The 14,241-nt window shown below is 41.0% G+C and overlaps 2 protein-coding genes across 9 annotated transcripts in view; both read left to right on the forward strand.

Moving 5' to 3' along the window:
- The window catches only part of RBM25 (RNA binding motif protein 25), a 106,862-nt gene extending 92,777 nt beyond the window's left edge, over positions 1-14,085 (forward strand). For all 7 annotated transcript variants that reach the window (XM_055097777.2, XM_055097776.2, XM_034937775.3 and 4 more), the window contains one exon: positions 12-14,085. The gene's annotated coding sequence lies outside the window, so the exon portion shown is untranslated. The remainder of the gene's footprint in view (positions 1-11) is intronic.
- The window catches only part of PSEN1 (presenilin 1), an 81,101-nt gene that overhangs the window by 11,584 nt on the left and 55,276 nt on the right, over positions 1-14,241 (forward strand). The window contains exon 3 of one of the 2 annotated variants that reach the window (XM_003824135.5): positions 12-151. In XM_003824135.5, the coding sequence (XP_003824183.1) occupies positions 65-151 (87 nt within the window). In that variant the 5' untranslated portion in view covers positions 12-64. The remainder of the gene's footprint in view (positions 1-11; positions 152-14,241) is intronic. The other variant, XM_008977860.4, reaches the window with a different exon arrangement.

Raw genomic sequence — 14,241 nt, forward strand, 5'->3', positions numbered from 1 at the left:
TCCCTTTTCAGAACCTCAAGAGGCTTTGTTTTCTGTGAAACAGTATTTCTATACAGTTGCTCCAATGACAGAGTTACCTGCACCGTTGTCCTACTTCCAGAATGCACAGATGTCTGAGGACAACCACCTGAGCAATACTGTACGTAGCCAGGTACAGTGTCAGTCTCTGAAACTGCCTTTGCCAGACTGGATTCACTTATCATCTCCCCTCACCTCTAAGAAATGCTGAGGGGGCTAGGCAGGCTTTCTCTACTTTACCAAATTTATAATATATTTGGTGAACTTCAGCTGATTGCTGGAGGACACAGGGCTGTTTAACACATAGGTGTTGATACAGTTCCTACCTAACTCACATATCACCACCTCAGTTGAAGCCTTCTCCAGCTTCCCAAGGTGTGCAGCACCTCATAGTTCATGTTGTTTATTATTTTACCTATCTTGCTCTTATTCTTCTACGGCTGAGTCCATTTTATTTACTGTATTCATTACCTAACAGTTCCTTTTAGTGCTCAGTAAATATTCATTATGATTGTACAATGCAAGGATAAGTGTAGAAGTTCTAAGGGTTCAAAGGAGGGATTCAGGAAAAGAACGTAATCTGTGCTGTCGGACAAAGAGATTCCTCACCAGCTACATACAGAGACATGAAATTTGACTGCAACTCTACTAGCTAATCATCATAAAGTGAGAGCAGAGGCCAGGCACGGTAGCTCATGCCTGTAATCCCAGCACTTTGGGAGGCTGAGGCAGGCAGATCACCTGAGGTTAGGAGTTCAATACCAGCTTGGCCAACATGGAGAAACCCCATCTCTACTAACAATACAAAAATTAGCTGGGCTTGGTGGCAGGTGCCTGTAATCTCAGCTACTCAGGAGGCTGAGCCAGGAGAATCGCTGGAACCCAGGAGGTGGAGGTTACAGTGAGCTGACATCGCGCCATTGCACTCGAGCCTGGGCGACGAGCGAAACTCCATCTCAAAAATAAATAAATAAATAATAAATAAATAGAGAAAAAGAAAGAAAAGAAAAGAGAGAGAGCATGGATGTCCTGTGAGACAGTTGGAGTATCTATAGGATTTTTAGAGGTGGACCCAGAATAGAGGAAAACACAAGGCCAACTATAAGCTATCCAGTTGCACTAGGTGTGGGGTCAGATTTTCCTCTGTTAGGACCAGAGAGCAGAGCTAGGAACAGTGGTGGAAGTTACCAGGCAATAAGGTCTGGATCAATAAAAAGAACTTTCTCATAGCCTGGCATGGTGGTGCATGCTTGTAGTCCCAGCTACTCAGGAACTCAGGAGGCTGAGGTAGGAGGATTGCTTGTCTAAGAGTTTGAGTCCAGCATGGGCAACATAGAGAGGTTCTGTTTTTTTGTTTTTTTTTTTCATTTTCCCACAGTTATGGTACATCTGGGCTGTCTTGTAGGCTTGTGTGTACTTTTCACTACAAACAGTCACAAAAGGCTGGAAGGCCACTCCAGCAAGATCTGTAGAGGATTAGTCCGTGAATTCCGCAGTTGAACTAGAGCACTGAATGGCCTGGAACTTCCTTTTACACTCTGAAGATTTAGGATTCTTCACTTTTCCCATCAGTAAAATTAGGTAATTTACTAGATAATTTGAAAATTCTTTCCCAGCTGGGAAGTTTTGATGTGCCCAGAAGCTAGGATGGGCAGTTGTCCAGGTTTGTTTAAAACTAGAGGTTCTAGAACACAGGACTTTCAGTTTTAAAATTGGGACAGTCCTGAGCAGTAGGATCAAGTCAGTTATCTACCAGAGTATAATCAAATTGAAATAATTTTGGATCTGACTAACCAAGTCTTATTCAATTAGTTGACATTGTTGTTTAACTTCGAGTACTATTACAGTTCTATATTGTTATAGTTCAAATAGAAGATAACATCTAAAGCATTTCTCGTTCCAAAGGTTAAATCTTGCCTTTAGCTTCATTTCTTCAACTCTAAGCAAATACTGTGATGAGCTGCTATAGCCTGGAAAATAGTTTTCCTTTTGTGGGCTGCTGTGCATAATCTCATTCATACATAGTAAAGGGATTTGAAGTTTGATGACAGAATAGTCAGAGAGCTGAAGTTGTGTTTGTTTTTTTAGCCCAAATATTTATTTCTCAAGTTTTTGTTGTGAAATGTTTCTAGCACATACAGAAAGTATGGCACATAATGTAATAGGCACCCATGTACCTATCACCCAGCTTTATTAAACCTTAACATCTTATTTGCTGTTTTTTTGATAAGCTTTTTTTGCTTCTATTGCTTATTGATCCTACACTAAATGAAATCCTAACTAAACAAAACAAGATTTTGCATTTAATTTGAAAAGAGACTAGTTATATGACAAAAAATTGCAGATAAAATTGAAGTGCTCCTCCCCCATTCTTTTTCCTCTTTTCTCAGGATAGTTACTGTCCTGAATTGGGTATTTACCATGTTTAATAAAATTGAGTATTAGGCTTACTATAATATTTATGTACATAAATCGTATCGCATTATGTAATACACTTGGCATGTTTTAAAACTTTAGGCTGGGTGTGGTGGCTCACGCCTGTAATCCCAGCAATTTGGGAGGCCGAGGCTGGTGGATCACAAGGTCAGGAGTTCAAGACCAGCCTGGCCAACATGGTGAAACCCTGTCTCTACTAAAAAAAAATACAAAATTTAGCCAGGCATGATGGCAGGCACCTGTAATCCCAGCTACTCCAGAAACTGAGGCAGAGAATTGCTCGAACTCTGGAGGTGGAGGTTGCAGTGAGCCAAGATTGCACCACTGCACTCCAGCTTGGGCAACAGAGTGAGACTCTGTCTCAAAAAAAAAAAAAAAAAAAAAAGCCAGGTGCAGTGGCTCACGCCTGTAATCCCAACACTTTGGGAGGCGGAGGAGGGCGGATCACGAGGTCAAGAGACAGACCATCCTGGTCAACATGGTGAAACCCCGTCTCTACTAAAAAAATACAAAAATTAGCTGGGCGTGGTGACACGCGCCTGTAGTCCCAGCTACTTGGGAGGCTGAGGCAGGAGAATGGCGTGAACCTGAGAGGCGGAGCTTGCAGTGAGCCGAGATTGCACCACTGCACTCCAGCCTGGGCGACAGAGTGAGACTCCATCTAAAAAAAAAACCAAAAAAAAACTTTTTATGGTTTATGTCTGAAAGTTGAAGAGAATTTCCACATATATGTTAGTATATGTTGCAAAAGAGACATTCCTATGTAGAATTTTGGGCATTCATGTATATGTAGATGCATGTAGCTCTAGCATTTGTTTTCTCTTGTGCATATATAAAAATAATTCTGTTTACAAACATTTGGTAGGTTCCAGTTTTTCACAATAACTGACAGTGCTGCAGTGACATACTAATTCATTAGTCTGTGTGCACTTGTGTGAGTTTCTCAAAGATAGTTGCTGTGATTGGATATATGGATCTTAGAACTATTTTAGAGATTGCTAGGATTCTTCCAAAGTGTATATTGCAGGCCAGGCATGGTGGTTCACGGCTGTATTACATCTATCTCAGAAAAATAAGAGAAGAAAAGCATGGGTGATCTTGGTGATTTCCCCCTTTCATTTTCTAAATGTTCTATAATACAGTTATTTAATAATTTTAAAAGCTATTCTGAAAAAGTAATCTCACGCTGTCACCAAAGCTGGAGTGCAGTGGTGCAATCTAAACTCACTGCAACCTCGACCTCCTTGAGACCAGGGTGGTCTCAAGTGATCCTGCCACCTCAGCCTCCCAAGTAGCTGGGACCACAGGCTCATGCCACCACACCTGGCTAATTTTTTGTATTTTTGGCAGAAATGAGGTTTCACCGTGTTGCACAGTCTGGTCCTGAACTCCTGAGCTCAAGTGATCCACATGTCTGGGCCTCCCAAAGTGCTGGGATTACAGGTGTGAGCTACTGCGCCCAACCTAAAATATTTTATATATATATATATTTTGTTTGTTTGTTTGTTTGTTTGTTTTTGAGACGGAGTCTTGCTCTGTTGCCCAGGCTGGAGTGCAGTGGCACGATCTCGGCTCACTGCAAGTTCTGTATCCCGGGTTCACGCCATTCTCCTGCCTCAGCCTCCCAAGTAGCTGGGACTACAGGCGCCCACCATCATGCCTGGCTAATTTTTTGTATTTTTCATAGAGGCGGGGTTTCACCGTGTTAGCCAGGATGGTCTCGGATCTCCTGACCTCGTGATTCGCCCGTCTCGGCCTCCCAAAGTTTTTTTATATTTTTTAATGTGAGGAAAGGTCACAAAAGAATAGTATGCTACCTGAGGAATATCTCTGGAAAGGGATCAAGCATTCGAGGTTTTCTGTGATGACTGACTAAAGTCATGGAGTTAGAACAGCTGATACAAAAGAAACCAAAAAAAGGCCAGGCATGGTGGCTCACACATGTAATCCCAGCACTTTGGGAGGCCGAGGCAGGTGGTCAGGAGTTTGAGACCAGCCTGGCCAACATGGTGAAAACCCATTTCTACTAAGAAAAAAAAAAAGTCAATGGGTGTGGTGGCATGTACCTGTAGTCCCAGCTACTCAGGAGACTGAAGCACGAGAATTGCTTGAACCCAGGACTCAGAGGTTGCAGTGAGCTGAGATTGTGCCACTGCACTCCAGTGCAGTGTGACAGAGTGAGACTGTCTCAAAAAAAGAAAAAAGAAAAACCACAAAAGCTCGTTAGCATGAGATCTTTGAGAGCATTCTTATGTTCTTATTGGTAATTGGAGTTTATATTATGCCCTTGTCATCAATAATAGCTTCAGTTATGTTTCTTAGTCTCCATTTGAAAAAAGAAATATTCGCTGGGCATGGTGGCTCACGCCTGTAATCCCAGCACTTTGGGAGGCCAAGGTGGGTGGATTACTTGAGGCCAGGAGTTCCAGACCAGCCTGGCCATCACGGTGAAACCCTGTCTGTATTAAAAATACAAAAATTAGCCAGGTGTGGTGGTGCGCCCTTGTAATCCCAGCTACCTGGGAGGCTGAGGCAAGAGGATTGGTTTCAAGGTTCACCTGGGAGGTCAAAGCTGCATTTAGCCAAGATCACACCATTGTACTCCAGCCTAGGTGACAAAGTGATACCCTGTCTCAAATAAATACATAAACAAAAAGCAAACCTATAAGCTATTTAAAGGACCTTGAGGAGAAAAAAAATAAATGAAATGGGTGATCTAAATTTAAATAGAATCTGCAGCTCTGGTTAGCCTTTGACAGTGTTGTTGTATCATTATAGTTATGAATTTGTTTTCTCAGTTGTGTTAAAGTGGAGTAAGGCAAAAAAGAACTTGAAATCTCAACGACCTCCAGAGAAACATGCTAGCTTTTGCATGAGTAAAATCTCTTAGGCACAAATATTAATAATATGTTAAGAAACTTTAGGCTTAAGCCTAACATAACAGCCCCATAAGTGTTCAGTATTATCTCTAACCAGTTATGTCAACTGTTTGTGGAAATGACAGCCTTTCTTGGCATTAGAGGAATGGTTAAACCTCTGACTCCAGGGAATCACAAAGCTTGGTCAGATGCTGAATGGAATTATGTGTGCTGTTGGAAGCATGTTCCCTATGATTAATAAATGTTTTCAAGTTTTCCACTTAACTTGCCAGTTCTTTGGTTAAGCCACTCTTCTAGTCCTGTCCTACAGAGCAGGCTTAGAGCCCCACATTTCTCATTGTAGAAATTCAAACAATATCCATTAAGTCATTTTTTTTTTTTTTTTTTTTTCCCATTAAGTCTTAAAGGATTAATACATTTTCTTTCCTTTTTTTTTTTTTTTTTTTGAAACGGAGCCTCCCTCTGTCGCCCAGGCTGGAGTTCAGTTGTGCGATCTCGGCTCACTGCAGCCTCTGCCTCCCAGGTTCAAGCGATTCTCCTGCCTTAGTCTCCCGAGTAGTTGGGATTAACAGGGTTGTGCCACCACACCTGGCTAATTTTAGTATTTTAGATAGAGATGGGGTTTCACCATGTTGGTCAGGCTGGTCTCGAACTCCTGACCTCAAGTGATCTGCCCACCTAGGCCTCTCAAAGTGTTGGGATTACAGGCATGAACCACCGTGCCTGCCAATACATTTTCTTACAAATATTAATTATTGAAAAAATGTATTTTAAGTAAATATTCAGACTATAAATATATCAGCATAATTGAATACATCATAACCACGTAGGCATGTTAACTGCTTACATGCGTGCATGAAATATTAAGGGAAAAGGGCAGAATATAATATTTGTAAACACAACTATGTATACCTGTGTGTATATATTGAAAAACGTTAGCATTTGGGGTGTTGTAAAAATAAGTTTCTGTTTTCTTTATAAAATTACCTAAATTCATATTCAACTACACACAATTATAAACTTAATTGTAGAGCTAGGTGTGGTGGCTCATGTCTGTATTCCTAGTACTTTGGGAGGCTGAGGCAGGAGGATCCCTTGAGGCCAGGAGTTTGAGACTAGCTTGGGTGACATAGCGCGATCTTGTCTCTACAAAAAAAAAAAGTGAAAATTAGTGGGGTGTGGTAGTGTGCTTCTATGGTCCCAGCTACTTGGGAAGCTGAGGCAGGAGGATTGCTTGAGACTAGGAGGTCGAGGCTGCAGTGAGCTGTAATCATGCCACTGCACTTCAACCTGGGCAGCAAAGTGAGACCCTGCCTCAAAAAAAGAAAAAAATGTGTGGCAAAAACTGCCATGAACAAAGTCCAAAACAAACTAGGACAAAGGCTTGAAATATATGACAGATATATCCCAATATACATAGAATTCTTATGAAATTAAAAGGAACATGAACAACTTAACTCAGTAGCAAAGGTTACAAGCAATATTTATGGAGTAAGAAATAGAAATGGCAATAAATATATGAAAAGCCTAGTTGATCAGCTTTACTAATAGGGATAAAAATTAAAACTTCACTTCTTACCTATCAGTGAGTTAAAATTGATACACTGCTGCTGAGGTTGTAGGGAAATAGGCTTTCTTGTATGCTGTGTTCTTTGGAGTTAAGTTAGTATTTATTTGGAGGCAAGCTCTTAATTGAATCTATAGATACACATGCCTTTTGGAAATAATTTAGCAATTAAATCTAACCTAATCTGATCTCACCTAGCATTTCACTTCTGAAAGTTTATCCTATAAAAATATTACCATAGAAGTGCCAAGAATTTTTATTGAAGTTTTATTTATAACAGTGAGAATGTGGCAGTAATCTCAATCTTTATCATTAATTGCTTATGGTTTACCCAGTTAGTAGTGTAAAGGTACTAGTTAACAGTAGGGTCTCTTGACTAAACAGTTGGACTTTGAATCTCCATTCTAGAACTTCTTAGCACTATGATCTTTGGCAAATTAACTGGCCTCGCTAAACTTCAGTTTCTTTATCTGTTAAATGAAGTTTATAGCAATTAACTTAGAGTTTTATTTAAATTAAATGAGATAAACTGAATGATTAGTACACTACCTAGCACATACTTGTTCAATAAATATTAACATTTCTTATCAAAATTGCCATATTTAAGAATGAGGTATATTTATATGTCTAGCATAGAATCAAATATATATTATCATTATTATTTTTTTTTTTGAGACAGGGTCTCCTTCTATCACCCAGGCTGGAGTATAGTGGTGTGATCATAGCTCAGTGCAGCCTGTAAGTCCTGGGCTCAAGTGATTCTCCCATCTCAGCCTTGTGAATAGCTGAGAGTACAGGTGTGTGCCACCATGCCTGGCTAATTTTTTTTGCTGTTAGTTTCACTTTTTTTGTAGAGCTGGGGTCTCATTATGTTGCCCAGGCCGGTCTTGAACTCCTGGGCTCAAGCGATTCTCCCGTCTCGGCCTCCTGAAGCATACAGATTTTTTAGGGCAGTGAATCTATTCTGTATGATACTGTAATCATGGAAACCTGTCATTGTCTGTTTATACAAACCCATAGACTGTATAACACCAAAAAGTGAACCCTAAGGTAAACTGTGGACTGTCAATGTAGGTTCATCTATTGTAACAGTTTACCACAGTGGTGCAGGATGTTGATAGAGAGAGGCTGTTGGAGGGGGTATGTGGGAACTCTGTGTACTTTCTGCTCAGTTTTGCTGTGGATCTAAGTTTGCATTTAAAAATATTTTATGGCTTGGTGGCTCATACTTGTAATCCTAGCACTTTGGAAGGCTGAGGCGGATGGATCACTTGAGTTCAGGAGTTTGAGACCAGCCTGGGCAACATGGTGAAACCCCATCTCTATGAAATAAAAAAAAAGTAAATAATACTAATAGTAATTAACTGGGTGTGGTGGCATGTGCCTGTCCCAGGTACTTGGGAGGCTGAGGTCGGAGGATGACTTGAGCCTGTGAAGTGGAGGTTGCAGTGAGCAGTGATCATGCCACTGCACTCCAGCCTGGGCAACACAGCCAGACTTGGTCTCAAAAAATAATAATAATAAAATAAATAATATAAATAAAAATAAGAATATTTTGAAAGAAATGAGCTATCAAGCCACAAATGCAAAAGGCTTCAAGTTCCTATCTTTTAGAAATACATACTAAAATATTTATGAAGGAAATGATATATCTAAGATTTGCCTCAAAATAATACTGGAGTGGCAAAGTGAGCGGGGGAGTAGATGAAACAAGATTAGCATGAGTTCATAATTATTGAAGTTGAATAAATTGCACATGGGCTTCATTGTACATTTCTGACAGTATTTGTTTGAATTTTTTCCATAATAAAAAGTTTTGTTTGTTTTTTTTTTTTGAGATGGAGTCTTGCTCTGTCACCCAGGCTGGAGTGCAGTGGCATGATCTCGGCTCACTGCAAGCTCCACCTCCCAGGTTCACGCCATTCTCCTGCCTCAGCCTCCAGAGTAGCTGCGACTACAGGCGTCCGCCACCACGCCCAGCTAATTTTTTGTAATTTTAGTAGAGATGGGGTTTCACTGTGTTAGCCAGGATGATCTCGATCTCCTGACCTTGTGATCCGCCCGCCTGGGACTCCCAAAGTGCTGGGATTACAGGCATGAGCCACCACGCCTGGCCTTTTTTTTAAAATGGCCTTACAGGTAATACCATGCATGCTTAAGTCATCATTCTCATATTTAGCTACCAAGATTTTTCCTTTCGGAAATCCCTCAGTATTCTAGTACCACTTTCCTCTCATTTGACACTTTTCAAAGCACCTACACACTCCCTTGAGAAAGATACTTTTTTTTTTTTTTTTTTGCGAGGGAGTTTCACTCTTTTGTTGCCCAGGCTGGAGTGCAGTGGCACGATCTTGGCTCACTGCAACCTCTGCCTCCTGGGTTCAAGCGATTCTCCTGCCTCAGCCTCCTGAGTAGCTGGGATTACAGGGACGCACCACCACACCCAGCTAATTTTTTTGTATACTTTTTTTTTTTTAGTACAGATGGGGTTTCACCGTGTTGGCCAGGCTGGGCTCAAACTTCTGACCTCAGATGATCCGCCTGCCTCGATCTCCCAAAGTGCTGGGATTACAGGCGTGAGTCACCACGCCCAGCCCAAGAAAGATACATTTTTAAAAACAGCTTTATTGTGGTATAATTGACGTAAAATGTACATACTTAAAGTATACAGTGTGATAAGTTTTGATATATATGTATACTCTTGAAACCACCACCACAGTTAAAATAATGAATATGTCCAGAAGTTTCTTCATGTTTTGTTGTAATCTCTCCTTCTCCTCCCTGATTCCTCCCCATCCCCAGGCAACCATGTTTTGTCACCGCGCGCAGCCATTTACTATTATGATACTATTTTGTATAAATAGTATCATACAGGCCGGGCACGGTGGCTCATGCCTGTAATCCCAGCACTTTGGGAGGTCGAGGTGGGCGATGACTTGAGGCCACCTGGCCAACATGAAACCCCTTCTCTATTAAAAATGCAAAAATTAGCCAGGGGTGGTGGCGTGCACCTGTAATCTCAGCTCCTCAGGAGGCTGAGACATGAGGATTGCTTGAACCCAGGAGGCAGAGGTTGCAGTGAGCTGAGATTGTGCCACTGCACTCCAGCCTGGACAACAGAGTGAGTCTCTGTCTAAAAAAAAAAAAAAAACATACAGACTCTTGTCTGGCTTCTTTCTTTCTTTCTTTCAGCATAATTATTTTGAAATTCGTCCATGTTATGTGGTTCCTTTTTATTGCTGAGTTGTATACCACAGTTTTTGATCTATTTACTTGTTGGTAGATATTTGGATTTTCAGTTCTGAAGCATTACAGATAGTGGCTGTTACGGATATTCATGTACAGATCTTTGTATGGGCATATGCTTTAATTTATCTTGGGCAAATACCTAGGAGTAGAATATGATCCAATATGGTAGGTGTATATTTAACTTTTTTTTCTATCTATCTATCTATCTATCTATCTATCTATCTATATATCTATCTATTTTTGAGACGGAGTTTTGCTCCGTCTGGAGCAAAGGCTGGAGTGCAGTGGCATGATCTTGGCTCACTGCAACCTCTGCCTCCTGAGTTCAAGTGATTCTCCTGTCCCAGCCTCCCCAGTAGCTGGGATTACAGGCGCCTGCCACCACACCCAGCTAATTTTTGTATTTGTAGTAGAGGCTAGGTTTCTCCATGTTGGCCAGGCTGGTCTTGAACTCCTGATCTCAAGTGATCTGCCTCGGCCCCCCAAAGTGTTGGGATAACAGGCGTGAGCCATCACACCTGGCCAGTTTTTATTTATATTTTTTATAGAAGATGGAGTCTTTCTATGTTTCACAGGCTGATCTTGAACTCCAGGCCTCAAGTGATCCTCCCGCCTTGGCTTCCCAAAGTGCTGGGATTATAGGCATGAGCCTCTATGCCCAGTCTTATATTTAACTTTTTAAGGTACTACCAAAGAACTTTCCAAACTGGTTGTATAATTTTACATTTCTACCAGCAGTATGAGTTCCAGTTCCTCCACATCCTGTCAGTACTTGATACTGTCAGTCTTTTAAATTTTTTAGCTCTTATAGAAAGGTATATAGTTATATCTCATTTTGGTTTTAATTTACATTTCTCTATTGAGTAATGATGTTGAGTTTCTTTTCATGTGCTTGTCATCCTGATATCTTTGGTGACTTGTCTGTTCAAATCTCTTGCCCATTTAAAAATTGCTTTCTTAATGGATTTTAAGAATTATTTACATAGTCTGGATACAAGTCCTCTGTAATATATATAATTTGCAAGTGTTTTCTCCCAGACTGTGGCTTTTCTTTTTATTAACAGTGCTTTTTGAAGGGCAGATTTTTTTTTTTTTTTTTTTAAAGAGACAGGGTCTTGCACTGTCACCCAGGCTGGAGTATAGTGGTGTGATTATAGCTCACTGCAGCCTCAAACTCCTGAGCTCAAAGAATTCTTCTGCCTCATTCTTCCAAACAGCTAGGACTACAGATGTGTGCCACTGCACCCAGCTAATTCCGTTTGTATTTCATTGATTGTGTTTTTGGTGTCACATCTTAAGAAACTTTGGCCTACCTCAAGTTCTCAGGAGTTTTTTCCTGCATTGTCTTCTGGAAGCTTTATAGTTTCATGTTTTACATTAGGTCTGTGATCCTTTTGAAGTTGATTGTTATACGTGGTCCAAGGTATGGATCAAAGTTCATTTTTCTGCATATGGATATTCAATTGTTTCAGCACTGTTTTTTAAAAAAGACTATTTTCTCCACTGAAGTGCCTTTGTACCTTTGCAAAAATCAGTTGTCCATATATGTGTCAATCTGTTCCATCAGTCATGGGTCAAAGGCTGTTCTCATGGGGAGGCTTTTGAATTTGAAAAACTGAAACTATACTCATTGAACAACTTTATACCCATTGAACAACTCCCCATTTTCCATTTCTCTCAGCCCGTGGCAATATGCTTTCTGTTTCTATAACGTGGACTACTTGAGTTTTTTTCTTTTTTTTTGATGACAAGATCTCACTCCGTCGCCCAGGCTAGAGTGCAGTGGCATGATCTTGGCTCATGGCAGCCTTCACCTCCTGGGCTCAAGCTGTCTTCCCACCTCAGCCTCCTGAGTAACTGGAACTACAGGTGCACTCTATCATGCTTCGCTAATTTTTTAATTTTTTTGTAGAGACGAGTTCTCGCCATATTGGCCAGGCTGATCTCAAACTCCTGGGCTCAAGTAATCCTCCCACTTTGGCCTCCCAAAATACAGAGATTATGGGTGTGAGCCATTATGCCCAGCTGGCTAGATATTTCATGTAAGTGGAATCATACATTATTTCTCTTTTAGTGACTTGCTTATTTTGCTTAGCATAATGTCCTCAAGGTTCATCTATATTGTAGCATGTGACAAGATTTCCTTTTTAAGGGCTGAATAATATTCTGTGTTATGTATATACCACATATCTGTGAGTAGACATTTGGGTTACTTCCACTTCTTGGCTATACTGAATAATGCTATGGTGAAAGTGGCTATGCACATATCTGTTTGAGGTCTTGTTTGTAATTCAGTTCGTTTTTATATATACTCATTGGTATTTATATAAATGGGATTGCTGGGTCATATGGTAGTTTTATTTTTAATTTTTTGAGGAACCTCCATATTGTTTTCCATGGTGGCTGCACCATTTTACATTCCCACCAACAATGCATAGTGGTTCCAATTTCTTCACAACTTTACCACCGCTTGTTACTTTCTGTGTTTTGGTAGTGGCCATCCTAACGGGTGTAGTGTTTTTTTGCATTTTTCTAATGATTAGTGATGTTGAGCATCTTTTCTTTTTTCCCCCCATATTACACAGATGTAGAGCATCTTTTCATGTGCTTGTTGGCTATTTGTATATCTTCTTTGAAGAAATATCTGTTCAAGTCCTTTGCCCATCTAAAAAAATCTGATGATTTGTTTTTTTCCAATTGTTTAATTGTAGGACTTTTTTTTTTTTTTTTTTTTTTTTAGATGGAGTCTCGCTCTGTCGCCCATCCTGGAATGCAGTGGCACGATCTTGGCTCACTGCAAGCTCCACCTCCCAGGTTCACGCTATTGTAGGACTTTTTAATGTATTCTGGATATTAATCTCTTACCAGATACATGATTTGCTTTTTTTTTTTTTTTTTTCTCGATACAAGGTTTTACTGTGTCACCCAGGCTGGAGTAAAGTGATGCAATCTGGGCTCACTGCAACTTCCGCCTCCCAGGCTCAAGCAGTCCTTCCACCTCAGCCTCCTGAGTAGCTGGAACTATAGGCACTCGCCACCATACCCAGCTAATTTTTGTATTTTTTGTAGAGACGGAGTTTCACCATGTTGCCCAGGCTGGCCTTGAACTCCCAGGCTCAAGCAATCCACCTGCCTTAGCCTCCCAAACTGCTGGGGTTGTAGATGTGAGCTGCCACACCCAGCCTGATTTGCAGATATTTTCTCCAGTTCTGTAGGTTGCCTTTTCACTCTGATGACTGCTTCCTGTGGTGTGTAGAAATTTGGTGTAGGCCCATTTGTCTATTTTTGTTTTTGTTCTTTAATTTCTCTTAGCAATATTTTGTAAGTTTCATTGTACAGGATATTTGGGGATCTGTAAGACAACCCGCAGGTTCAGTAATTTGCTAGAAAGACTCAACTCAGAGAATGTTTTATACTCAAATTATAGTTTAGTACATTGAAATGATATGGATTAAATTTAGCAACAGAAAAAGATACATAGGGCAGGGTCCAGGAGACACCCCAGGCTCAAGCTGTCAATAGTCCTCTCCCAGTGGAGTTGTGCACACAGTGCTTAATTTTTCCAGCAACAGTGTATGACAACACACGTGGAATATTGGCAACCAGGGAAGCTGGCTGAGCCTTGGTGTCCGGGTCACACATGGCTGACCTCAGTTCTCTGGCCCCTTCAGAGGCCAAGCTGATACTGTGTGACACAAGGCCCTCACCGTAGATCACATTATTAGCGGAAACTTGTTGGCATGACCCAATGCCTCATGTAAACAGCGCAGTGGCTGTTTATAGGCCGGGCGCAGTGGCTCACGCCTGTAATCCCAGCACTTTGGGAGGCTGAGGCGGGCGGCTCACCTGAGGTCAGGAGTTTGAGACCAGCCTGGCTAACATGGCGAAACCCCGTTTCCACTAAAAAAAAAAAAAAAAATAGAAAAAGAAACCAAACCAGGTGTGGTGATAAGTGCCTGTAATCCCAGCTACTCGGGAGACTGAGGCAGGAGAATCACTTGAACCTGGGAGGCCAAGGTTGCAGTGAGCCAAGATTGCGCCACTGCACTCCAGCCTGGGCAACAGGAGCAAAACTCCATCTCAAAAAAAAAA

Source organism: Pan paniscus, chromosome 15 (assembly GCF_029289425.2).
Source record: "Pan paniscus chromosome 15, NHGRI_mPanPan1-v2.0_pri, whole genome shotgun sequence".
NCBI lineage: Eukaryota > Metazoa > Chordata > Mammalia > Primates > Hominidae > Pan > Pan paniscus.